Source organism: Cyanistes caeruleus, unplaced genomic scaffold (assembly GCF_971803275.1).
Source record: "Cyanistes caeruleus unplaced genomic scaffold, bCyaCae1.hap1.1 HAP1_SCAFFOLD_94, whole genome shotgun sequence".
Classification (NCBI taxonomy): Eukaryota; Metazoa; Chordata; class Aves; order Passeriformes; family Paridae; genus Cyanistes; species Cyanistes caeruleus.
Window position 1 is genome coordinate 203212 of NW_028255897.1, and position 27374 is coordinate 230585.

Consider the following 27374-nt stretch of genomic DNA (forward strand, 5'->3'; position numbering starts at 1 on the left):
ATTTTGTGGAATTTTGTGGAGATTTGGTAGGATGTTTCTGGAATTTTGTGGGATTTTTTTGGATTGTTGTGGAATTGTCTGTTATTTTGTGGGATTTTGAGGAGACATGAAGAATTTTGAGGTATTTTCTTAGATTTTGTGGAAATGTGTGGGGATATTGTGGGATGTTTCTGGAATTTGGTGAGGTTTTGAGAACATTTAGGGAATTGTATGGGATTTTTCTGCAATTTGGTGGGATTTTTCTTAGATTTTGTAGGATATTGGGGTGATTTTGTGGGAGTTTTGTGGAATTTTGAGGGATTTTGAGGAGACATGAAGTATTTTGAGGAATTTTCTTAGATTTTGTGGAAATGTTTGGGGATTTTGTGGGATATTTCTGGAATTTGGTAGGTTTTTAAGAAGCTTTAGCAATTTTGTTGGAGTTTTTTCAGGAAAATTGGTGTGATTTTGAGGAGACTTGAAGAATGGTTAGGGATTTTCTTAGATTTTGTGAAATTTTGTTGAGATTTGATAGGATGTTTCTGGAATTTTGTGGATTTTTTTTGTACTGTTGTGGAATTTTCTGGTATTTTGTGGGATTTTGAGGTGACATGAAGGATTTTGAGGTATTTTTTTTGATTTTGTGGAAATTTGTGGGGATATTGTGGGATGTCTCTGGAATTTGGTGGGGTTTTGAGAACATTTAATGAATTTTGTGGGATTTTTCTTCAATTTTGCAGGATATTGTGGAGATTTTGTAGGAGTTTTGTGGAAATTTGAGGGATTTTCTGGAGACATGAAGGATTTTGAGGTGTTTTCTTAGATTTTGTGGAAATTAGTGGGGATATTGTGGGATGTTACTGGAATTTGGTAGGGTTTTGAGAATCTTTCTGCAATTGTGTTGGAGTTTTTTCTGGAATTTGGTGGGATTTTGAGTAGACTTGAAGAATTGTGGGGGATTTTTCTTACATTTTGTGGAATTTTGTGGAGATTTGGTGGGATGTTTCTGGAATTTTGTGGGATTTTTTTGTACTGTTGTGGAATTTTCTGGTATTTTGTGGGATTTTGAGGAGACATGAAGAATTTTGAGGGGTTTTTTTTTATATTTTGTGGAAATTTGTGGGGATTTTGTGCGATGTTTCTGGAGATTTGCTGAGGTTTTGAGAACATTTAGGGAATTGTGTGGGATTTTTCTGCCATTTTGTGGGATTTTTCTTGAATTTTGTAGGATATTGAGGAGATTTTGTGGCAGTTCTGTGGAATCTTCAAAGATTTTGAGGAGATATGAAAAATTTTGAGGTATTTTCTTAGATTTTGTGGAAATGTGTGGGGATTTTGTGGGATATTTCTGGAATTTGGTAAGGTTTTGGGAAGATGTAGGGATTTTTTTTAGATTTTTTTCTGGAATTAGGGATGATTTTGAGGGGGCTTGAAGAATTGTGAGGTATTTTTCCTAGATTTTGTGGAGATGTGGTATGATGTTTCTGGTATTTTTGGGGTTTTGAGGAGACAAGAAGAATTTTGAGGTATTTTTTAGGTTTTGTAAAAATTTGTGGGGATATTGTGGGATGTTTTTGGAATTTGGTGGGGTTTTGAGAGCCTTTAATGAATTTTGTGGGATGTTTTTGAATTTTGCAGGATATTGTTGAGATTTTGTAGGAGTTTTGTGGAAATTTAAGGGATTTTCTGGAGACATGAAGGATTTTGAGGTATTTTCTTAGATTTTGTGGAAATTTGTGGGGATATTGTGGAATGTTACTGGAATTTGCTGGGGTTTTCAGAACATTTAGGGAATGGTGTGGGATTTTTCTGCAATTTCTTGGGATTTTTCTTGAATTTTGTGGAATATTGGGGTGATTTTGTGGGATTTTTGTAGAATCTTGAGGGATTTTGAAGAGACTTGAAGAATTGTGAGGGATTTTTCTTAGATTTTTGTGGAATTTTGTGGAGATTTGGTAGGATGTTTCTGGAATTTTGTGGGATTGCTTTGTACTGTTGTAGAATTTTCTGGTATTTTGTGGGATTTTGAGGAGACATGAAGAATTTTGAGGTATTTTCTTAGATTTTGTGGAAATGTGTGGGGATATTGTGGGATGTTTCTGGAATTTGGTGGGGGTTTGAGAACATTTAGGGAATTGTATGGGATTTTTCTGCAATTTGGTGGGATTTTTCTTGCATTTTGTAGTATATTGGGGAGATTTTGTGGGAGTTTTGTGGAATTTTGAGGGATTTTGAGGAGACATGAAGGGTTTTGAGGTATTTTCTTAGATTTTGTGGAAATTTGTGGGGGTATTGTGGGATGTTTCTGGAATTTGGTGGGGGTTTGAGAACATTTAATGAATTTTGTGGTATTTTTCTTGAATTTTGCAGGATATTGTGGAGATTTTGTAGGAGTTTTGTGGAAATTTAAGGGATTTTCTGGAGACATGAAGGATTTTGAGGTATTTTCTTAGATTTTGTGGAAATTAGTGGGGATATTGTGGAATGTTTTTGGAATTTGGTGGGGTTTTCAACACATTTAGGGAATTGTATGGGATTTTTCTGCAATTTGGTGGGATTTTTCTTGAATTTTGTAGGATATTGGGGTGATTTTGTGGGATTTTTGTGAAATCATGGGGGATTTTGAGGAGACTTGAAGAATTGTGAGGGATTTTTCTTAGATTTTGTGGAATTTTGTGGAGATTTGGTAGGATGTTTCTGGAATTTTGTGGGATTTTTTTGGATTGCTGAGGAATTTTCTGTTATTTTGTGGGATTTTGAGGAGACATGAAGAATTTTGAGGTATTTTCTTAGATTTTGTGGAAATGTGTGGGGATATTGTGGGATGTTTCTGGAATTTGGTGGGGTTTTGAGAACATTTAACGAATTTTGTGGGATGTTTTTGAATTTTGCAGGATATTGTTGAGATTTTGTAGGTGTTTTGTGGAAATTTAAGGGATTTTCTGGAGACATGAAGGGTTTTGAGGTGTTTTCTTAGATTTTGTGGAAATGTGTGTGGATATTGTGGGATATTTCTGGAATTTGGTAGGGTTTTGAGAATCTTTCTGCAATTGTGTTGGAGTTTTTTTCTGGAATTTGGTGGGATTTTGAGGAGACCCGAAGAATTGTGAGGAATTTTTCTTAGATTTTTGTGGAATTTTGTGGAGATTTGGTAGGATGTTTCTGGAATTTTGTGGGATTTTTTTTTTACTGTTGTGGAATTTTCTGTTATTTTGTGGGATTTTGAGGTGACATGAAGAATTTTGAGGTATTTTCTTAGATTTTGTGGAAATTTGTGGGGATATTGTGGGATGTTTCTGGAATTTGGTGGGGTTTTGAGAACGTTTAATGAATTTTGTGGGATTTTTCTTGAATTTTGCAGGATATTGTGGAGATTTTGTAGGAGTTTTGTGGAAATTTAAGGGATTTTCAGAAGACATGAAGGATTTTGAGGTGTTTTCTTAGATTTTCTGGAAATGTGTGGGGATATTGTGGGATATTTCTGGAATTTGGTGGGGGTTTGAGATCATTTAGGGAATTGTATGAGATTTTTCTGCAATTTGGTGGGATTTTCCTTGAATTTTGTAGGATATTGAGGAGATTTTGTGGGAGTTTTGTGGAATCTTGAAAGATTTTGAGGAGACTTGAATAATTGTGAGGGATTTTTCTTAGATTTTTTGGAAATTTTGGAATGTGTGGGGATTTTGTGCGATATTTCTGGAATTTGGTGGGGTTTTCAGAACATTTAATGAATTTTGTGGGATTTTTCTTCAATTTTTGGAATTTTTCTTGAATTTTGCAGGATATTGTGGAGATTTTGTAGGAGTTTTGTGGAAATTTAAGGGATTTTCTGGAGACATGAAGGATTTTGAGGTATTTTCTTAGATTTTGTGGAAATTAGTGGGGATATTGTGGGATGTTACTGGAATTTTGTAGGGTTTTGAGAATCTTTCTGCAATTGTGTTGGAGTTTTTTCTGGAATTTGGTGGGATTTTGAGGAGACTTGAAGAATTGTGGGGGATTTTTCTTAGATTTTGTAAAAATGTGTGGGGATTTGGTGGGATGTTTCTGGAATTTTGTGGGATTTTTTTGTACTGTTGTGGAATTTTCTGGTATTTTGTGGGATTTTGAGGAGACATGAAGAATTTTGAGGGGTTTTTTTTTATATTTTGTGGAAATTTGTGGGGATTTTGTGCGATGTTTCTGGTGATTTGCTGATGTTTTGAGAACATTTAGGGAATTGTGTGGGATTTTTCTGCCATTTTGTGGGATTTTTCTTGAATTTTGTAGGATATTGAGGAGATTTTGTGGCAGTTCTGTGGAATCTTCAAAGATTTTGAGGAGACATGAAAAATTTTGAGGTATTTTCTTAGATTTTGTGGAAATGTGTGGGGATTTTGTGGGATATTTCTGGAATTTGGTAAGGTTTTGGGAAGATGTAGGGATTTTTTTTAGATTTTTTTCTGGAATTAGGGATGATTTTGAGGGGGCTTGAAGAATTGTGAGGTATTTTTCCTAGATTTTGTGGAGATGTGGTATGATGTTTCTGGTATTTTTGGGGTTTTGAGGAGACAAGAAGAATTTTGAGGTATTTTTTAGGTTTTGTAAAAATTTGTGGGGATATTGTGGGATGTTTTTGGAATTTGGTGGGGTTTTGAGAGCCTTTAATGAATTTTGTGGGATGTTTTTGAATTTTGCAGGATATTGTTGAGATTTTGTAGGAGTTTTGTGGAAATTTAAGGGATTTTCTGGAGACATGAAGGATTTTGAGGTATTTTCTTAGATTTTGTGGAAATTTGTGGGGATATTGTGGAATGTTACTGGAATTTGCTGGGGTTTTCAGAACATTTAGGGAATGGTGTGGGATTTTTCTGCAATTTCTTGGGATTTTTCTTGAATTTTGTGGAATATTGGGGTGATTTTGTGGGATTTTTGTAGAATCTTGAGGGATTTTGAAGAGACTTGAAGAATTGTGAGGGATTTTTCTTAGATTTTTGTGGAATTTTGTGGAGATTTGGTAGGATGTTTCTGGAATTTTGTGGGATTGCTTTGTACTGTTGTAGAATTTTCTGGTATTTTGTGGGATTTTGAGGAGACATGAAGAATTTTGAGGTATTTTCTTAGATTTTGTGGAAATGTGTGGGGATATTGTGGGATGTTTCTGGAATTTGGTGGGGGTTTGAGAACATTTAGGGAATTGTATGGGATTTTTCTGCAATTTGGTGGGATTTTTCTTGCATTTTGTAGTATATTGGGGAGATTTTGTGGGAGTTTTGTGGAATTTTGAGGGATTTTGAGGAGACATGAAGGGTTTTGAGGTATTTTCTTAGATTTTGTGGAAATTTGTGGGGGTATTGTGGGATGTTTCTGGAATTTGGTGGGGGTTTGAGAACATTTAATGAATTTTGTGGTATTTTTCTTGAATTTTGCAGGATATTGTGGAGATTTTGTAGGAGTTTTGTGGAAATTTAAGGGATTTTCTGGAGACATGAAGGATTTTGAGGTATTTTCTTAGATTTTGTGGAAATTAGTGGGGATATTGTGGAATGTTTTTGGAATTTGGTGGGGTTTTCAACACATTTAGGGAATTGTATGGGATTTTTCTGCAATTTGGTGGGATTTTTCTTGAATTTTGTAGGATATTGGGGTGATTTTGTGGGATTTTTGTGAAATCATGGGGGATTTTGAGGAGACTTGAAGAATTGTGAGGGATTTTTCTTAGATTTTGTGGAATTTTGTGGAGATTTGGTAGGATGTTTCTGGAATTTTGTGGGATTTTTTTGGATTGCTGAGGAATTTTCTGTTATTTTGTGGGATTTTGAGGAGACATGAAGAATTTTGAGGTATTTTCTTAGATTTTGTGGAAATGTGTGGGGATATTGTGGGATGTTTCTGGAATTTGGTGGGGTTTTGAGAACATTTAACGAATTTTGTGGGATGTTTTTGAATTTTGCAGGATATTGTTGAGATTTTGTAGGTGTTTTGTGGAAATTTAAGGGATTTTCTGGAGACATGAAGGGTTTTGAGGTGTTTTCTTAGATTTTGTGGAAATGTGTGTGGATATTGTGGGATATTTCTGGAATTTGGTAGGGTTTTGAGAATCTTTCTGCAATTGTGTTGGAGTTTTTTTCTGGAATTTGGTGGGATTTTGAGGAGACCCGAAGAATTGTGAGGAATTTTTCTTAGATTTTTGTGGAATTTTGTGGAGATTTGGTAGGATGTTTCTGGAATTTTGTGGGATTTTTTTTTTACTGTTGTGGAATTTTCTGTTATTTTGTGGGATTTTGAGGTGACATGAAGAATTTTGAGGTATTTTCTTAGATTTTGTGGAAATTTGTGGGGATATTGTGGGATGTTTCTGGAATTTGGTGGGGTTTTGAGAACGTTTAATGAATTTTGTGGGATTTTTCTTGAATTTTGCAGGATATTGTGGAGATTTTGTAGGAGTTTTGTGGAAATTTAAGGGATTTTCAGAAGACATGAAGGATTTTGAGGTGTTTTCTTAGATTTTCTGGAAATGTGTGGGGATATTGTGGGATATTTCTGGAATTTGGTGGGGGTTTGAGATCATTTAGGGAATTGTATGAGATTTTTCTGCAATTTGGTGGGATTTTCCTTGAATTTTGTAGGATATTGAGGAGATTTTGTGGGAGTTTTGTGGAATCTTGAAAGATTTTGAGGAGACTTGAATAATTGTGAGGGATTTTTCTTAGATTTTTTGGAAATTTTGGAATGTGTGGGGATTTTGTGCGATATTTCTGGAATTTGGTGGGGTTTTCAGAACATTTAATGAATTTTGTGGGATTTTTCTTCAATTTTTGGAATTTTTCTTGAATTTTGCAGGATATTGTGGAGATTTTGTAGGAGTTTTGTGGAAATTTAAGGGATTTTCTGGAGACATGAAGGATTTTGAGGTATTTTCTTAGATTTTGTGGAAATTTGTGGGGATATTGTGGGATGTTACTGGAATTTTGTAGGGTTTTGAGAATCTTTCTGCAATTGTGTTGGAGTTTTTTCTGGAATTTGGTGGGATTTTGAGGAGACTTGAAGAATTGTGGGGGATTTTTCTTAGATTTTGTAAAAATGTGTGGGGATTTGGTGGGATGTTTCTGGAATTTTGTGGGATTTTTTTGTACTGTTGTGGAATTTTCTGTTATTTTGTGTGATTTTGAGGAGACATGAAGAATTTTGAGGGATTTTTTTTGATTTTGTGGAAATTTGTGGCGATTTTGTGGGTTGTCTCTGGAGCTTTGCTGGGGTTTTGAGAACATTTAGGGAATTGTGTGGGATTTTTCTGCAATTTGGTGGGATTTTTCTTGAATTTTGTAGCATATTGAGGAGATTTTGTGGGAGTTTTGTGGAATTTTGAAAGATTTTGAGGAGACATGAAGGATGTTGTGGTTTCTTTGGTTTTGTGGAAATGTGTGGGGATTTTGTGGGATGTTTCTGGAATTGGGTAGGTTTTTAAGAAGCTTTCTGCAATTTTGTTGGAGTTTTTTCTGGAAACTTGGTGTGATTTTGAGGAGACTTGAATAATTGTGAGGGATTTTTCTTAGATTTTGTGGAATTTTGTGGATATTGTGGGCTGTTTCTGGAATTTGGTGGGGTTTTGAGAACATTTAATGAATTTTCTGGGATTTTTCTTGAATTTTGCAGGATATTGTGGAGATTTTGTAGGAGTTTTGTGGAAATTTGAGGGATTTTCAGGAGACATGAAGGATTTTGAGGTGTTTTCTTAGATTTTGTGGAAATTAGTGGGGATATTGTGAGATGTTTCTGGAATTTGGTGGGGTTTTGAGAATCTTTCTGCAATTGTGTTGGAGTTTTTTCTGGAATTTGGTGGGATTTTGGGGAGACTTGAAGAATTGTGAGGGATTTGTCTTAGATTTTGTGGAATTTTGTGGAGATTTGGTAGGATGTTTCTGGAATTTGGTGGGGTTTGGGAACATTTAGGGAATTGTGTGGGATTTTTCTGAGATTTTGTGGGATTTTTCTTGAATTTTTGTAGGATATTTAGGAGATTTTGTGGGAGTTTTGTGGAATCTTGAGAGATTTTGAGGAGACATGAAGGATTTTGAGGTATTTTCTTAGATTTTGTGGAAATGTGTGGGGATTTCGTGGGATATTTCTGGAATTTGGTGGGGTTTTGGGAAGATGTAGGGATTTTTTTAGATTTTTCTGGACTTCGGTGTGATTTTGAGGAGACTTGTAGAATTGTGAGGGATTTTTCTTAGATTTTGTGGAGATTTGGTAGGATGTTTCTGGAATTTTGTGGGATTTTTTTGTACTGTTGTGGAATTTTCTGTTATTTTGTGGGATTTTGAGGAGACATGAAGAATTTTGAAGTATTTTTTTCGATTTTGTGGAAATTTGTGGGGATATTGTATGATGTTTCTGGAATTTGGTGGGGTTTTCAGAACATTTAGGGAATTGTATGGGAGTTTTCTGCAATTTGGTGGGATTTTTCTTGAATTTTGTAGCATATTGGTGTGATTTTGTGGGATTTTTTTAGAATCTTGAGGGATTTTGTAGCGACTTGAAGAATTGTGAGGGATTTTTCTTAGATTTTGTGGAAATTTGTGGGGATTTTGTGCAATGTTTCTAGAATTTTGGTGGGGTTTTGAGAACATTTAGGGAATTGTGTGGGATTTTTCTGCAATTTCGTGGGATTTTTCTTGAATTTTGTTGGATATTGAGGAGATTTTGTGGGAGTTTTGTGGAATTTTGAGGGATTTTGTGGAGACTTGAATAATTATGAGGGATTTTTCTTAGCTTCTTTGGAATTTTGTTGAGATTTGTTGGGATATTTCTGGAATTTAGTTGGGTTTTGGGAAGATTTAGGGAATTTTGTGAGATTTTTTTCTGGAATCTTGAGGGATTTTGAGGAGACTTGAAGAATTGTGAGGGATTTTTCTTAGATTTTGTGGAATTTTGTGGAGATTTGGTAGGATGTTTCTGGAATTTTGTGGGATTTTTTTGGATTGTTGTGGAATTGTCTGTTATTTTGTGGGATTTTGAGGAGACATGAAGAATTTTGAGGTATTTTCTTAGATTTTGTGGAAATGTGTGGGGATATTGTGGGATGTTTCTGGAATTTGGTGAGGTTTTGAGAACATTTAGGGAATTGTATGGGATTTTTCTGCAATTTGGTGGGATTTTTCTTAGATTTTGTAGGATATTGGGGTGATTTTGTGGGAGTTTTGTGGAATTTTGAGGGATTTTGAGGAGACATGAAGTATTTTGAGGAATTTTCTTAGATTTTGTGGAAATGTTTGGGGATTTTGTGGGATATTTCTGGAATTTGGTAGGTTTTTAAGAAGCTTTAGCAATTTTGTTGGAGTTTTTTCAGGAAAATTGGTGTGATTTTGAGGAGACTTGAAGAATGGTTAGGGATTTTCTTAGATTTTGTGAAATTTTGTTGAGATTTGATAGGATGTTTCTGGAATTTTGTGGATTTTTTTTGTACTGTTGTGGAATTTTCTGGTATTTTGTGGGATTTTGAGGTGACATGAAGGATTTTGAGGTATTTTTTTTGATTTTGTGGAAATTTGTGGGGATATTGTGGGATGTCTCTGGAATTTGGTGGGGTTTTGAGAACATTTAATGAATTTTGTGGGATTTTTCTTGAATTTTGCAGGATATTGTGGAGATTTTGTAGGAGTTTTGTGGAAATTTAAGGGATTTTCTGGAGACATGAAGGATTTTGAGGTGTTTTCTTAGATTTTGTAGAAATTAGTGGGGATATTGTGGGATGTTACTGGAATTTGGTAGGGTTTTGAGAATCTTTCTGCAATTGTGTTGGAGTTTTTTCTGGAATTTGGTGGGATTTTGAGTAGACTTGAAGAATTGTGGGGGATTTTTCTTACATTTTGTGGAATTTTGTGGAGATTTGGTGGGATGTTTCTGGAATTTTGTGGGATTTTTTTGTACTGTTGTGGAATTTTCTGGTATTTTGTGGGATTTTGAGGAGACATGAAGAATTTTGAGGGTTTTTTTTTTATATTTTGTGGAAATTTGTGGGGATTTTGTGCGATGTTTCTGGAGATTTGCTGAGGTTTTGAGAACATTTAGGGAATTGTGTGGGATTTTTCTGCCATTTTGTGGGATTTTTCTTGAATTTTGTAGGATATTGAGGAGATTTTGTGGCAGTTCTGTGGAATCTTCAAAGATTTTGAGGAGACATGAGAAATTTTGAGGTATTTTCTTAGATTTTGTGGAAATGTGTGGGGATTTTGTGGGATATTTCTGGAATTTGGTAAGGTTTTGGGAAGATGTAGGGATTTTTTTTAGATTTTTTTCTGGAATTAGGGATGATTTTGAGGGGGCTTGAAGAATTGTGAGGTATTTTTCCTAGATTTTGTGGAGATGTGGTATGATGTTTCTGGTATTTTTGGGGTTTTGAGGAGACAAGAAGAATTTTGAGGTATTTTTTAGGTTTTGTAAAAATTTGTGGGGATATTGTGGGATGTTTTTGGAATTTGGTGGGGTTTTGAGAGCCTTTAATGAATTTTGTGGGATGTTTTTGAATTTTGCAGGATATTGTTGAGATTTTGTAGGAGTTTTGTGGAAATTTAAGGGATTTTCTGGAGACATGAAGGATTTTGAGGTATTTTCTTAGATTTTGTGGAATTTTGTGGGGATATTGTGGAATGTTACTGGAATTTGCTGGGGCTTTCAGAACATTTAGGGAATGGTGTGGGATTTTTCTGCAATTTCTTGGGATTTTTCTTCAATTTTGTGGACTATTGGGGTGATTTTGTGGGATTTTTGTAGAATCTTGAGGGATTTTGAAGAGACTTGAAGAATTGTGAGGGATTTTTCTTAGATTTTTGTGGAATTTTGTGGAGATTTGGTAGGATGTTTCTGGAATTTTGTGGGATTGCTTTGTACTGTTGTAGAATTTTCTGGTATTTTGTGGGATTTTGAGGAGACATGAAGAATTTTGAGGTATTTTCTTAGATTTTGTGGAAATGTGTGGGGATATTGTGGGATGTTTCTGGAATTTGGTGGGGGTTTGAGAATATTTAGGGAATTGTATGGGATTTTTCTGCAATTTGGTGGGATTTTTCTTGCATTTTGTAGTATATTGGGGAGATTTTGTGGGAGTTTTGTGGAATTTTGAGGGATTTTGAGGAGACATGAAGGGTTTTGAGGTATTTTCTTAGATTTTGTGGAAATTTGTGGGGGTATTGTGGGATGTTTCTGGAATTTGGTGGGGGTTTGAGAACATTTAATGAATTTTGTGGTATTTTTCTTGAATTTTGCAGGATATTGTGGAGATTTTGTAGGAGTTTTGTGGAAATTTAAGGGATTTTCTGGAGACATGAAGGATTTTGAGGTATTTTCTTAGATTTTGTGGAAATTAGTGGGGATATTGTGGAATGTTTTTGGAATTTGGTGGGGTTTTCAACACATTTAGGGAATTGTATGGGATTTTTCTGCAATTTGGTGGGATTTTTCTTGAATTTTGTAGGATATTGGGGTGATTTTGTGGGATTTTTGTGAAATCATGGGGGATTTTGAGGAGACTTGAAGAATTGTGAGGGATTTTTCTTAGATTTTGTGGAATTTTGTGGAGATTTGGTAGGATGTTTCTGGAATTTTGTGGGATTTTTTTGGATTGCTGAGGAATTTTCTGTTATTTTGTGGGATTTTGAGGAGACATGAAGAATTTTGAGGTATTTTCTTAGATTTTGTGGAAATGTGTGGGGATATTGTGGGATGTTTCTGGAATTTGGTGGGGTTTTGAGAACATTTAACGAATTTTGTGGGATGTTTTTGAATTTTGCAGGATATTGTTGAGATTTTGTAGGTGTTTTGTGGAAATTTAAGGGATTTTCTGGAGACATGAAGGGTTTTGAGGTGTTTTCTTAGATTTTGTGGAAATTAGTGTGGATATTGTGGGATATTTCTGGAATTTGGTAGGGTTTTGAGAATCTTTCTGCAATTGTGTTGGAGTTTTTTTCTGGAATTTGGTGGGATTTTGAGGAGACCCGAAGAATTGTGAGGAATTTTTCTTAGATTTTTGTGGAATTTTGTGGAGATTTGGTAGGATGTTTCTGGAATTTTGTGGGATTTTTTTGGATTGCTGTGGAATTTTCTGTTATTTCGTGGGATTTTGAGGAGACATGAAGGATTTTGAGGTATTTTCTTAGATTTTGTGGAAATTTGTGGGGATATTGTGGGATGTTTCTGGAATTTGGTGGGGTTTTGAGAACGTTTAATGAATTTTGTGGGATTTTTCTTGAATTTTGCAGGATATTGTGGAGATTTTGTAGGAGTTTTGTGGAAATTTAAGGGATTTTCAGAAGACATGAAGGATTTTGAGGTGTTTTCTTAGATTTTGTGGAAATTTGTGGGGATATTGTGGGATGTTTCTGGAATTTGGTGGGGTTTTGAGAACGTTTAATGAATTTTGTGGGATTTTTCTTGAATTTTGCAGGATATTGTGGAGATTTTGTAGGAGTTTTGTGGAAATTTAAGGGATTTTCAGAAGACATGAAGGATTTTGAGGTGTTTTCTTAGATTTTGTGGAAATGTGTGGGGATATTGTGGGATATTTCTGGAATTTGGTGGGGGTTTGAGATCATTTAGGGAATTGTATGAGATTTTTCTGCAATTTGGTGGGATTTTCCTTGAATTTTGTAGGATATTGAGGAGATTTTGTGGGAGTTTTGTGGAATCTTGAAAGATTTTGAGGAGACTTGAATAATTGTGAGGGATTTTTCTTAGATTTTTTGGAAATTTTGGAATGTGTGGGGATTTTGTGCGATATTTCTGGAATTTGGTGGGGTTTTCAGAACATTTAATGAATTTTGTGGGATTTTTCTTCAATTTTTGGAATTTTTCTTGAATTTTGCAGGATATTGTGGAGATTTTGTAGGAGTTTTGTGGAAATTTGAGGGATTTTCAGGAGACATGAAGGATTTTGAGGTGTTTTCTTAGATTTTGTGGAAATTAGTGGGGATATTGTGAGATGTTTCTGGAATTTGGTGGGGTTTTGAGAATCTTTCTGCAATTGTGTTGGAGTTTTTTCTGGAATTTGGTGGGATTTTGGGGAGACTTGAAGAATTTTGAGGGATTTGTCTTAGATTTTGTGGAATTTTGTGGAGATTTGGTAGGATGTTTCTGGAATTTGGTGGGGTTTGGGAACATTTAGGGAATTGTGTGGGATTTTTCTGAGATTTTGTGGGATTTTTCTTGAATTTTTGTAGGATATTTAGGAGATTTTGTGGGAGTTTTGTGGAATCTTGAGAGATTTTGAGGAGACATGAAGGATTTTGAGGTATTTTCTTAGATTTTGTGGAAATGTGTGGGGATTTTGTGGGATATTTCTGGAATTTGGTGGGGTTTTGGGAAGATGTAGGGATTTTTTTAGATTTTTCTGGACTTCGGTGTGATTTTGAGGAGACTTGTAGAATTGTGAGGGATTTTTCTTAGATTTTGTGGAGATTTGGTAGGATGTTTCTGGAATTTTGTGGGATTTTTTTGTACTGTTGTGGAATTTTCTGTTATTTTGTGGGATTTTGAGGAGACATGAAGAATTTTGAAGTATTTTTTTCGATTTTGTGGAAATTTGTGGGGATATTGTATGATGTTTCTGGAATTTGGTGGGGTTTTCAGAACATTTAGGGAATTGTATGGGAGTTTTCTGCAATTTGGTGGGATTTTTCTTGAATTTTGTAGCATATTGGTGTGATTTTGTGGGATTTTTTTAGAATCTTGAGGGATTTTGTAGCGACTTGAAGAATTGTGAGGGATTTTTCTTAGATTTTGTGGAAATTTGTGGGGATTTTGTGCAATGTTTCTAGAATTTTGGTGGGGTTTTGAGAACATTTAGGGAATTGTGTGGGATTTTTCTGCAATTTCGTGGGATTTTTCTTGAATTTTGTTGGATATTGAGGAGATTTTGTGGGAGTTTTGTGGAATTTTGAGGGATTTTGTGGAGACTTGAATAATTATGAGGGATTTTTCTTAGCTTCTTTGGAATTTTGTTGAGATTTGTTGGGATATTTCTGGAATTTAGTTGGGTTTTGGGAAGATTTAGGGAATTTTGTGAGATTTTTTTCTGGAATCTTGAGGGATTTTGAGGAGACTTGAAGAATTGTGAGGGATTTTTCTTAGATTTTGTGGAATTTTGTGGAGATTTGGTAGGATGTTTCTGGAATTTTGTGGGATTTTTTTGGATTGTTGTGGAATTGTCTGTTATTTTGTGGGATTTTGAGGAGACATGAAGAATTTTGAGGTATTTTCTTAGATTTTGTGGAAATGTGTGGGGATATTGTGGGATGTTTCTGGAATTTGGTGAGGTTTTGAGAACATTTAGGGAATTGTATGGGATTTTTCTGCAATTTGGTGGGATTTTTCTTAGATTTTGTAGGATATTGGGGTGATTTTGTGGGAGTTTTGTGGAATTTTGAGAGATTTTGAGGAGACATGAAGTATTTTGAGGAATTTTCTTAGATTTTGTGGAAATGTTTGGGGATTTTGTGGGATATTTCTGGAATTTGGTAGGTTTTTAAGAAGCTTTAGCAATTTTGTTGGAGTTTTTTCAGGAAAATTGGTGTGATTTTGAGGAGACTTGAAGAATGGTTAGGGATTTTCTTAGATTTTGTGAAATTTTGTTGAGATTTGATAGGATGTTTCTGGAATTTTGTGGATTTTTTTTGTACTGTTGTGGAATTTTCTGGTATTTTGTGGGATTTTGAGGTGACATGAAGGATTTTGAGGTATTTTTTTTGATTTTGTGGAAATTTGTGGGGATATTGTGGGATGTCTCTGGAATTTGGTGGGGTTTTGAGAACATTTAATGAATTTTGTGGGATTTTTCTTGAATTTTGCAGGATATTGTGGAGATTTTGTAGGAGTTTTGTGGAAATTTAAGGGATTTTCTGGAGACATGAAGGATTTTGAGGTGTTTTCTTAGATTTTGTGGAAATTAGTGGGGATATTGTGGGATATTTCTGGAATTTGGTAGGGTTTTGAGAATCTTTCTGCAATTGTGTTGGAGTTTTTTCTGGAATTTGGTGGGATTTTGAGGAGACTTGAAGAATTGTGGGGGATTTTTCTTACATTTTGTGGAATTTTGTGGAGATTTGGTGGGATGTTTCTGGAATTTTGTGGGATTTTTTTGTACTGTTGTGGAATTTTCTGGTATTTTGTGGGATTTTGAGGAGACATGAAGAATTTTGAGGGGTTTTTTTTTATATTTTGTGGAAATTTGTGGGGATTTTGTGCGATGTTTCTGGAGATTTGCTGAGGTTTTGAGAACATTTAGGGAATTGTGTGGGATTTTTCTGCCATTTTGTGGGATTTTTCTTGAATTTTGTAGGATATTGAGGAGATTTTGTGGCAGTTCTGTGGAATCTTCAAAGATTTTGAGGAGACATGAAAAATTTTGAGGTATTTTCTTAGATTTTGTGGAAATGTGTGGGGATTTTGTGGGATATTTCTGGAATTTGGTAAGGTTTTGGGAAGATGTAGGGATTTTTTTTAGATTTTTTTCTGGAATTAGGGATGATTTTGAGGGGGCTTGAAGAATTGTGAGGTATTTTTCCTAGATTTTGTGGAGATGTGGTATGATGTTTCTGGTATTTTTGGGGTTTTGAGGAGACAAGAAGAATTTTGAGGTATTTTTTAGGTTTTGTAAAAATTTGTGGGGATATTGTGGGATGTTTTTGGAATTTGGTGGGGTTTTGAGAGCCTTTAATGAATTTTGTGGGATGTTTTTGAATTTTGCAGGATATTGTTGAGATTTTGTAGGAGTTTTGTGGAAATTTAAGGGATTTTCTGGAGACATGAAGGATTTTGAGGTATTTTCTTAGATTTTGTGGAAATTTGTGGGGATATTGTGGAATGTTACTGGAATTTGCTGGGGTTTTCAGAACATTTAGGGAATGGTGTGGGATTTTTCTGCAATTTCTTGGGATTTTTCTTGAATTTTGTGGACTATTGGGGTGATTTTGTGGGATTTTTGTAGAATCTTGAGGGATTTTGAAGAGACTTGAAGAATTGTGAGGGATTTTTCTTAGATTTTTGTGGAATTTTGTGGAGATTTGGTAGGATGTTTCTGGAATTTTGTGGGATTGCTTTGTACTGTTGTAGAATTTTCTGGTATTTTGTGGGATTTTGAGGAGACATGAAGAATTTTGAGGTATTTTCTTAGATTTTGTGGAAATTTGTGGGGATATTGTGGGATGTTACTGGAATTTGGTAGGGTTTTGAGAATCTTTCTGCAATTGTGTTGGAGTTTTTTCTGGAATTTGGTGGGATTTTGAGGAGACTTGAAGAATTGTGGGGGATTTTTCTTAGATTTTGTAAAAATGTGTGGGGATTTCGTGGGATGTTTCTGGAATTTGGTGGGATTTTTTTGTACTGTTGTGGAATTTTCTGTTATTTTGTGTGATTTTGAGGAGACATGAATAATTTTGAGGGATTTTTTTTGTTTTTGTGGAAATTTGTGGCGATTTTGTGGGTTGTCTCTGGAGCTTTGCTGGGGTTTTGAGAACATTTAGGGAATTGTGTGGGATTTTTCTGCAATTTGGTGGGATTTTTCTTGAATTTTGTAGCATATTGAGGAGATTTTGTGGGAGTTTTGTGGAATTTTGAAAGATTTTGAGGAGACATGAAGGATGTTGAGGTTTCTTTGGTTTTTGTGGAAATGTGTGGGGATTTTGTGGGATGTTTCTGGAATTGGGTAGGTTTTTAAGAAGCTTTCTGCAATTTTGTTGGAGTTTTTTCTGGAAACTTGGTGTGATTTTGAGGAGACTTGAAGAATTGTTAGGGATTTTTCTTAGATTTTGTGGAATTTTGTGGATATTGTGGGCTGTTTCTGGAATTTGGTGGGGTTTTGAGAACATTTAATGAATTTTCTGGGATTTTTCTTGAATTTTGCAGGATATTGTGGAGATTTTGTAGGAGTTTTGTGGAAATTTGAGGGATTTTCAGGAGACATGAAGGATTTTGAGGTGTTTTCTTAGATTTTGTGGAAATTAGTGGGGATATTGTGAGATGTTTCTGGAATTTGGTGGGGTTTTGAGAATCTTTCTGCAATTGTGTTGGAGTTTTTTCTGGAATTTGGTGGGATTTTGGGAAGACTTGAAGAATTGTGAGGGATTTGTCTTAGATTTTGTGGAATTTTGTGGAGATTTGGTAGGATGTTTCTGGAATTTGGTGGGGTTTGGGAACATTTAGGGAATTGTGTGGGATTTTTCTGCAATTTTGTGGGATTTTTCTTGAATTTTTGTAGGATATTTAGGAGATTTTGTGGGAGTTTTGTGGAATCTTGAGAGATTTTGAGGAGACATGAAGGATTTTGAGGTATTTTCTTAGATTTTGTGGAAATGTGTGGGGATTTCGTGGGATATTTCTGGAATTTGGTGGGGTTTTGGGAAGATGTAGGGATTTTTTTTAGATTTTTCTGGACTTCGGTGTGATTTTGAGGAGACTTGTAGAATTGTGAGGGATTTTTCTTAGATTTTGTGGGTATTTGGTAGGATGTTTCTGGAATTTTGTGGGATTTTTTTGTACTGTTGTGGAATTTTCTGTTATTTTGTAGGATTTTGAGGAGACATGAAGAATTTTGAAGTATTTTTTTCGATTTTGTGGAAATTTGTGGGGATATTGTATTATGTTTCTGGAATTTGTTGGGGTTTTCAGAACATTTAGGGAATTGTATGGGAGTTTTCTGCAATTTGGTGGGATTTTTCTTGAATTTTGTAGCATAATGGGGTGATTTGTGGGTTTTTTGTAGAATCTTAGGGTATTTTTTAGCGACTTGAAGGATTTTGAGGTGTTTTCTTAGAATTTGTGGAAATTTGTGGGGATATTGTGGGATGTTTCTGGAATTTGGTGGGGTTTTGAGAACATTTAGGGAATTGTGTGGGATTTTTCTGCAATTTCGTGGGATTTTTCTTGAATTTTGTTGGATATTGAGGAGATTTTGTGGGAGTTTTGTGGAATTTTGAGGGATTTTGTGGAGACTTGAATAATTATGAGGGATTTTTCTTAGCTTCTTTGGAATTTTGTTGAGATTTGTTGGGATATTTCTGGAATTTAGTCGGGTTTTGGGAAGATTTAGGGAATTTTGTGAGATTTTTTTCTGGAATCTTGAGGGATTTTGAGGAGACTTGAAGAATTTTGTGGGATTTTTCTTAGATTTTGTGGAATTTTGTGGAGATTTAGTGGGGTGTTCCTAGAATTTGGTGGGGTTTTCAGAACATTTAGGGAATTGCATGGGATTTTTCGGCAATTTCTTGGGATTTTTCTTGAATTTTGTAGGATATTGGGGTGATTTTGTGGGATGTTTGTAGAATCTTGAGGGATTTTGAAGAGACTTGATGAATTGTGAGGGATTTTTCTTAGATTTTGTGGAATTTTGTGGAGATTTGGTAGGATGTTTCTGGAATTTTGTGGGATTTTTTTGAACTGTTGCGGAATTTTCTGTTATTTTGTGGGATTTTGAGGAGACATGAAGGATTTTGAGGTATTTTCTTAGATTTTGTGGAAATTTGTGGGGATATTGTGGGATGTTTCTGGAATTTGGTGGGTTTTGAGAACGTTTAATGAATTTTGTGGTATTTTTCTTGAATTTTGCAGGATATTGTGGAGATTTTGTAGGAGTTTTTGGAAATTTAAGGGATTTTTTGGAGACATGAAGGATTTTGAGGTATTTTCTTAGATTTTGTGGAAATTTGTGGAGATTTTGTGGGATTTTTCTGGAATTTGGTAGGGTTTTGAGAATATTTTTGCATTTTGGTGGGATTTTTTTCCAGAATTTTATGGGATTTTGTGGAGACTTGAAAAATTTTGACGGATTTTTCTTGATATTGTGGAATTTTGTAGAGCTCTGGTGGGATGTTTCTGGAATACGGTAGGGTTTTGAGAAGATTTAGGGAATTTTGTGGGATGTTTATGGAATTTTGTGGGATTTTTGTGGAATTTTGTGGGATTTTGATGAAACGTGTAGGTGTCTAGAAATGCAGGGACATTTCTCTGTCTATTCAATTATTTAAAGAATATATGAATCATATATAATATTGACAGAAAGGCTTCCAAATATCCCTGAGCAAGCCAGGGTTTGTAAGAAATATGATAGAAAGTAGAAAAATGTTTCATTTAACACTGAGGTGAAAATATAGATTTTTAGAGGGTTTCACACGTGGAGTAAAGATGAAAGAAAAAAGGTGTAGTTTTTAATCCTTCTTCTTCCTTCTTCTCCATGCTTCTGCAGTTTTTAGAAGCACAAAGAATGATTGGTTTAGAGTTAGTCGCACGTTTAATTACATGAGTAGATCTAGAAAACCAATTTGTTGAGATATAATAACAATACACGTGTCTGTAGTTAATAGGGTAAAAATTGGTATAAAGGTGAAAAGACCGCGTGGTTCGGGGCCATTTTGTATCATTAGAACGAGATGAGCCAGGCTGTCGTGATTTAAGCTTGTGCAGCTAGTCTGGATAGACCTGCCAGGTTTTTGTAAGGATCCTTCAATAAACACCAGAAACCAGAATCTAATGAGCCCGGGAGTTTTCTTCGAATGTTAAGGACTGAGATAAGTGGGACTCCCCATGAGGGAGGATTCCAGAGGAATTCAGCCCAAAGGAGGCTGAGAGACTAGAGAAAAGTTATATCCACAGGGAATTCAGCACAAAGGAAGCTGAGAGACTAGAGGAAAGTTATATCCACAAAAAATTCAGCCCAAAAGAAGCAAAAAGAGAAAAGTTACACCAATCCCCATCCCACCCATCCTGCCCCACCCAATGCCCATCTCACCCCTCCTGATCTGCATCCCACTTCACCCAATCCCCTTCCAACCCCATTCCACCTGATGCCTTCAGAAGGCTGACCTAGAACAGAGGCTGGACAGAGTTAAGAATAAAGTTTATTAAAAGGCCTTAAAGGATACACCTTGGGCAGTACAAGAACCTGCCCAGAGCTACACCCAGGACTGACCAAAATAGCTCACAAAAATGGACAACTCATCATGAGGTCATACATTTTTAGAAGTTTAGGTCCATCTGGACATTGGGGCTCATTGTGCAGTGACAGCTTCAGATGATGAAGTCCCATCCTTCTTGTTTTCTCTCTTCAGTCCACCCTTGTTCATGCTTTTGGGCCTGGAACTTGTAACAATTGTCCTTGGTATCAAGCTAGAAAAGGAATTGTTTTGTCTACCTACTCTGTGAAGAGAGCTCACTAACACTTAACAGGAAGTTCAAAACTACAAACCTAGGCAGTGCAGAATATGAAAAATAGGAAAGCTAAAACTTAAGGCATCACATGCTGAGGGGCTGTGGAATGCAGTAATTTTGGTGTGGGATTGAGTAGATTTCAATGGCACTGAGTGGTTTCAAGGTGATAGATCGAACTCTCTCATCTCCTTGAGTGCCAAGAAATGGAGACAACTACACCAAATGCCTCCAAAACCCTCCCATGTACATCCCTTGTCGCCCTGAAAACTCAGCTTTGGAGCTTGTTGACATAGTTTCTAAAGAACTTTCCCAGGACAGAAACTATAAACATAGATACTTGTGCATTCCTTCTGTTAGACGTCTCTTGATGGACATGTCTTACGGCCAGTGTGGTTAGAAAGGGGCTATCCTGACTACCCAATCCCTGGCCATGGTCAGAAAGCTATAAATTGTGAGAGAAGAAATAAAGTTCACTTCTTCTTCATCATCTCTTGAGCTGTGTCCGTGTGACTTATTTCGTGTCCAACAGCGACGCTCCCTGAATCCCAGATTCCCCTGAAGCACCGGTAAATGTGAGGTTTTAGATGCCTTTGATGAATTTGTAGACTTTTATTCCAATTTTATCTGTTTTAAAGGGATGAAGATGAATCAAAAGATAGAACCAAAATAAAATGCCCACCAGCCCAGGTGTCTTCCCAACACAGATCACTGGGAACGTGGGTCATCAGGGCTCTGCCCAATGCGCATCCTCTGGTGGGGGATGGAGCTGGGGCAGTGCACAAAGCTCTTCTTGCACTTGGGGCACTCACAGGGCTTCCCTTAGTGGTGCCTCTGTTGGTGTCTGGTCAAGGTAGAGCTCCTGGAGAAGCTCTTCCCACACTGGGGACACTCATAGGGCCTCTCCCCAGTGTGGATGCGCCGGTGCCTGACAAGGGTGGAGTTGTACTTGAAGCCCTTCCTGCAGTCAGGGCAGCGGAAGGGCCTCTCATCCGTGTGAATCCGCTGGTGCACGAGGAGAGTGGAGCTGGTCTGAAACCTCTTCCTGCACTCAGGACACTCATAGGGCCTCTCCCCAGTGTGGATCATTTGGTGGATGGTCAGCTGGGACCTCCGACTGAAGGTCATCCCACATTCCTCACACTCATAGAGACGTTCCCCAGTGTGGGTCCTCTGGTGGATGGTCAAGTTAGAGCTGTTTCTGAAGCTCTTCCCACACTGGGGACACTCGTAGGGCCTCTCTCCAGTATGAATGCGTTTGTGGGTACTAAGGCTGGAGCTTTGGCTGAACCCCTTCCCACATTCCTCACACTCATAGGGCCCCTCCCCAGTGTGGATGCGCCGGTGGGTGATGAGGGTGGAGTTGTACTTGAAGCCCTCCCCACAGTCAGGGCAGCGGAAGGGCCTCTCATCCGTGTGAATCCGCTGGTGCAGGAGGAGAGTGGAGCTCCTCTGAAATCTCTTCCCACACTCAGAACACTCATAGGGCCTCTCCCCAGTGTGGATGCGCTGGTGGATGATGAGTTGGGAGTTGTAGCTGAAGCCCTTCCCACATTCCCCACACTCGTAGGGCCATTCCCCAGTGTGGATCATCTGGTGGCGGATCAGGCGGTTGCTCTGGCTGAAGCTCTTCCCACACTCCAAGCACTTGTAGGGCTTCTCCCCATCCTGTAGCTGCTCATGGACCACAAGCTCAGAGCCCTGGCTGGATCTCCGGCCGCCTTCCCTGCACAGGGTGGGTCTCTCCTCCTCAGAGCACCCTGGGATGGGTTTGGAGCCCCTCCTCCTGTGGGATCTCTGGGGATTTTCCTCCCTGTTGGATTCCTGTGCCATGGAGCTGCTCAAAATGGCCTCTTCCATGAGGTTCTGCCGTGGGGATTTGTCCTCCCTGGTCTCCATCCTCAGCTCCTTGTCTGGGGGAGGAAGGACAAGGAGAGGATGGGATTTGCCTCCGTGCCAGAGGGAAGGGGAAGGAGATCCCCCCAGTGCGTCCCCGGCAGGACGGCGTCGGCAGCGGGGTTGTCCTGCAGCCGGGGGCCAGGCTGGGCTGGGAGATGGAGCAGGAGAGAGGGGGAAAGGGGCACTGACTTCCTCCTCACCTGCCTGGGTGTCCTGGGGCATCTTCCTCTTCCTCACAGCCTCTTTCTCCATCCAGACAAGGTTTGGGAATGGGAGATCCTGGTTTGGGGAAAAACACAACACATGAGCACACTGAATTAGGGGCTTTCCTCTCTCCAAGTCCACCTTTAGAAGTCACTGGGCAACTGGTGCCCATATAAATCCTCCAAACACCAAGTTTCAGTCCTGAAAATGTCTCCCAGGAGTTCCCCAACTCTGGTCTCTCCCCTTTGGTGTTCAGGGGTTCCTCCCTGTCCCAGCTGCTGGGGGTCACGCTTGTACAAGAGGTCCCCCAGTCTGCTCGGTCCCTGCTCTCCCCAGGCTGCTGGGAGTGCCAGGAATCTGAAAAGTTCCTCCTGTTCCCATCTCCCCACTTAGGGATGCTGGGACCCCCTGAAGTGCCCCCAAGAGGCATTTTCCACTCAGCTTTGGAGTTCTTCATTCTCCAAACATCTTCCAGGAAAAAACCCAACCCAGGGACCCCCCACGATATCTGGGCTGAGCTCCCCCTCCCCAGGCACCTGTGGGATGGGGGTGATGATCTCACAGGTGGGGGCTGTGAATTCACGGAGTGCTGGAACCTCGTGGTTCCTTCTCCTTTCCCTGATACTCCTTTGTCCCTCCTCTTCCTCCCGTTCCTCCTCCCTATCCCAACCTTCTCCTACTTCCATTTCTTCTCGCTCTCCTTCTTCATCCCTCCTCTTCCATCCCTCCGCCTCCTCCCCCAGGAGCAGTGACACCCTCGGTGCCCCGTTCCCAAACCCCTCACAGCCCACGGCAGGAGCGGGGATGGAGCCGGGACAGGTCGGGATGGCAGCGCGGGGCTCTCCGCTGCTCCCACCTGCTGGGGACGGGGGGAACCCGGCCCGGGGAAAAGGAGAGGGAAACTGGGAAAATTGGGGGCTGCAGATCCAACCTGGGGCTGGCTGGGGACCCTGGCTGGGGACTGCCAGCCCTTGGGGCTCCTCTGGGGAGATGTGGGACCGGGGAACACAGAGAGGGCTGGGGGATCCCAGGAGTGGCAGCACTGGCAGGGACTGGTTTGGACTGGGATCATCCTGCGATCACACTGGCAGTGACAGGAACTGTATTGGATGTGTACTGACATCTGTATGATGTCACAACTTACATCATACTGGGATCATACTGGGAGCAGCTGAGCCCATGCTGGGGGGGACTGGGATCCCACTGAGGGTGACTGGAATCATACTGGGATTGACTGGGAGTGGCTGGGAACAACTGGGATCATGCTGAGAGCAACTGGGAGGAGCTGGGAATGACTGGGAGCGTGCTGGGGCTGACTGGGATATACTGGGAGAGACAGGGAGTCCCAGGGATCACACTGGAGGCTACTGGGGTCACACTGGCACTGACAGGGAGCAACTGGGGGCCACTGGCCTCATCCTGGGAGTGACTGGGATTAGACTGGGAGTGACTGGGATCAGACTGGGTGTTACTGGGATTAGATTGTGACTGGGATGAGACTGGGAGTGTGAAGGAAACTGGAAAATTGGGGAAAAAATGGAAAAAAGCCCAGGATAAATTCAAGGAAAATGGAAGGGAAAATTCAGGGAAAACCCAAAAATATCAGGGTGAAATCCAAAAAAATCAGGGAAAAATCAGGAAAAAATTGGGAAAAATTTGGGAAAAACAGGGGAAAATCTCACAAAAAATTGGGGAAAACCAGGAAAAGTTTGGGGGAAAAAAAGAGCAAATTTAAGGAAAAAAATGTGAAAAAATTGGGGAAAAATCAGGAAAAGACAGTGGAAAAAATCTGGGAAAAATCAGGAAAAGTCAAAAAAAATGGGGAAAAAATCAGAAAAAATAGGAAAAGAAGGAAAAGTCATGAAAAACCAGGGAAAATTGGAAAGAATATTTGGGAAATCAGGAAAAAAACTGGGAAAGAACTTGGAAAAATTGGGGAAATCCAGAAAAGAAAGAGGAATAAAATCTGAAAAGGAATAGGAAAAAAACCAGGAAAAATCAGGTGAAAACTAGGGAAATTTGAGAAGAAATTGGGAAAAAGTTAGAAAAAATTTGGGAAAGGAAGAGAGAAGAATCAGGAAAAAATGGGAAATACATGAAAAAATTGTGAAAAATTGTGAGAAATCAGGGAAAATATCAGGAAAAGAAAACCAAAAAAAACCCTGGGAAAAATCAGGAAAAAATTGGGAAAAATATTGGAAAAATGAAAGAAAAACCAGAAATATTTGAGAAAAAATTGCAAAAAAATCTGGAAAATAATTCGGAAAAAATCAGAGAAAAAATGTGGAAAAAAAAAGAGAATCAGCGGAAAATCAGGGAAACAAACAGGAAAAGGATAAAAAAATCTGGGAAAATCAGAAAAAAATAATGAAAAAAAATCATAAAAAAAATTATAAAAAAAATCTGGAAAAATCTGGAAAAAATGGGGAAAATCTGGAAAAATATTGAGCAAATATTGGGTAAAATCAGGAAAAGAGAGGGAAGAAACCTGGAAAAAATCAGGAAAAATCAGTAAAAAATTAGGAAATACAGGGAAAAATCAGGGACAAATTGTGAAAAAAAATGGGGAATAACCAGGAAGAAATTGCAAAAAGAAGAGGGAAAAATCAGGAAAAAGAGGGGGAAAATCAAGAAAAAAAATTAGGAAAAAATTTGGGAAAAAACGGAAAAATCAGGAAAAGAAAGAGGAAGAAGACTGAGGAAAAAAAAGTGAAAAATCAAGGAAAAAAATAAAAACTGAGGACAAGAAAGTGGGGAAAAAACTGGAAAAATGGGGGAAAAATTGGGGAAAAAACTAGGAAATATCAAGGAAACAAACAGGAAAAATTCAGGAAAAATTAGGAAAAAAAGGGGAAATATTTCGACAAATCAGAGGGAAAAATCAGGAAAAATAGTTTGAAAAATATGTGAAAAAAATTGTGAAAAATGAGAAAAAAATAAGAAAAAGGGAATAAAACCTGGAAAAAATCAGGGAAAGGAATCAGAAAAAACAATGAAAAAAATTGGGGGCAAATCAGGAAAAAAAATGGGAAAATCAGGGGAAAAAATGGGGAAAAAATGGGAAAAGCCTGAAAAATTTAAGAAAAATTTAAGAAAAAGTTGTGGAAAAGAAAAAATTTTGGGAATAGGGAAAAATCAGGGAAAAAAAGTCAGGAAAAAAATGGGGAAAAAACTGGGAAAAATTCAAGGAAAAATGACGGAAAAATCAGGAAAATTAAGAAAAAAAAAGAAAAAGAGAGAAAAAAATTGGGGAAAATAATGGGGAAAATCAGGAAAAAAAACTGGATGAAATCCCCCTATCCCATTTTTCCATGGAATTTTGGGAATTGCCTACATGGGAGGTCGTAGAAGAATTTCCAGACCTGGGAATCCGGGGAGTGGGGAAAGGTGGAATTGCGGATGAACTGGTCAAGATTTTTTGGAAGGTTGATGGCCTGGTCCTCTTCAAGAATGTTCAGATGAATCACACGCCTCTTTCTGGCTAGAAATCATGGGGAAATCATGGAAAAATCACAGGAAAGCTGTGATTCAAATTCATGGAGTTTTGCCCCCAAAGCACCCTTTTTTCCCACCAAAATTTCTATTTTTTCCCCCAAATTTCAATTTTTGGGATAATTAAATGGCGAAGATAATGGGAAATGGGGAAAAATAAGATAGAAATTGAAGAAGAATGGGGAAAAGTTGGGGAAAACTAGAAAAAAAGGGGGGAAAGAGAAAAACAGGAAAAAAAATGGGGGAAAATGGAGCCAAAACCGAAAAAAAAATAGGGAAAAAATGGGATGGAAATGGAGGAAAAATTGGGAAACATGGGAGAAAGAAATGGAAGAAAATAGGGATAAATTTGTGGAAAAATGAGATAAAACCAGGATAAAAATGGGGGAAAAAATGGGGAAAACTGGGGTAAAAATGGGAATAAAAATGGTAAAAATGAGGCAAAAATGGGGGAAAAATGGAAGAAAATAGGGAAACTAGGAGAGAACAGGAGAGAGGAGGGGAAAAACTAGGGAAAAATAGAGCAAAAATAGCGTAAAATGGGGAAATGGGGAAAAAAATAGATTAAAAATGGAAAAAAATTGGGGGAAAATAGGAAAACATGGCGGAAAAAATTGAATAAGAACGGAGGAAAAATAGGAAAAAAATCAGGAAAAAATGGAGAAAACTGAGGAAAAATGAGATAAAAAAGGCAGAAATGGAGGAAAAAGGAAAAATATGAGGGAAAAGTTGGTGAAAAATAAAAATTAGGATAAAAATGACGAAAACTATATGAAAATAGGATAAAAATTAGGAAAATAGAGCAAAAATGGGGGGAAATGGGATAAAAAAGGGGAAAATTGGATAAAAATGTGGAAAAATGTGATAAAATGGAGACAAATTGTACTCTAATAGGGCATGACTGGGAATGATTTGGCTTATCGTGGGGCACAGAGGAAACTGAAACCACACGGGGAGAGCCACTTTGCTCATGCTGGGAGCAGCCACTGCCGGCACCGGGAGCCCCGAACCCCTTTCCCGGCCATGCCGGACCCGCATCCCCCCGGCCCCTTTGCCGGGGCTCTGCCGCCACCGCCACCGGGACCCCCCAAAAACACCTCCCGGGGACCCCCGGGGTGCCCCCGAGGGGCATCTGCGGCTCGGCTCTGGAGCCCTGCCATCCCCAAACATCCCCCCCAAAAACCCCAAAGCCAGGGAGCCCCGGGGGATTTGGGGCGAGCTCCCCCTCCCCAGGCACCTGCGGGATGGGGGGCGATGGTCCCGAAGGAGCTGCAGATGCAGAGAGCGGGGAGCGCAGGTGGAGCCTCCTCTGCCTGCTCCAGCTCTTCCTCCTCCTGCTCCTCCTCTTCCTCCTCCTCTGTCCCTCCTCTTCCTCCTCCTCTGTCCCTCCTCTGTCCCTGTGCGTGGTTCGGAGCCCTCGGGTGAGCGGGGCCGGGCCGGGACACGATGGGAAAGGGCTGGGTCCCCCCAAACCGAGCTGGGGGCAGCGGAGCTTTGGGGGAACAATGGGAACGGGGCGGGACAGGGGAACAGGGGGAGGTGGGAGCACTGAGGGTCCCCCAGTTCACCCCAGGAGCCCCAAGCCCCGTCCCAGCCCCCCCAGTTCCCCCCGCAGCCCCGGCTGAGGGGGG

General features: G+C 38.6%; 3 protein-coding genes across 3 annotated transcripts in view; all 3 read right to left on the reverse strand.

Moving 5' to 3' along the window:
• Positions 1-20583, reverse strand: part of LOC147646502 (serine/threonine-protein kinase pim-1-like) — a 39413-nt gene extending 18830 nt beyond the window's left edge. Inside the window, exon 1 of the mRNA XM_086873305.1 lies at positions 20569-20583. Within this exon, the coding sequence (XP_086729431.1) occupies positions 20569-20583 (15 nt within the window). The remainder of the gene's footprint in view (positions 1-20568) is intronic.
• Positions 19825-27087, reverse strand: LOC147646503 (uncharacterized). The gene is made up of 3 exons (XM_086873343.1): positions 25586-27087; positions 22248-22326; positions 19825-22061 (listed from the first exon to the last, which is right to left on the reverse strand). Exons 2-3 carry the CDS (start codon positions 22297-22299, stop codon positions 20971-20973), a joined length of 1143 nt encoding a protein of 380 aa, XP_086729469.1. The 5' UTR covers positions 22300-22326; positions 25586-27087; the 3' UTR covers positions 19825-20970.
• Positions 24250-27374, reverse strand: part of LOC147646504 (uncharacterized) — a 29060-nt gene continuing 25935 nt past the window's right edge. The window contains exons 4-5 of the mRNA XM_086873306.1: positions 25586-25732; positions 24250-24260 (exon numbers count right to left, since the gene is read on the reverse strand). Of these exons, the coding sequence (XP_086729432.1) occupies positions 24250-24260; positions 25586-25732 (158 nt within the window). The remainder of the gene's footprint in view (positions 24261-25585; positions 25733-27374) is intronic.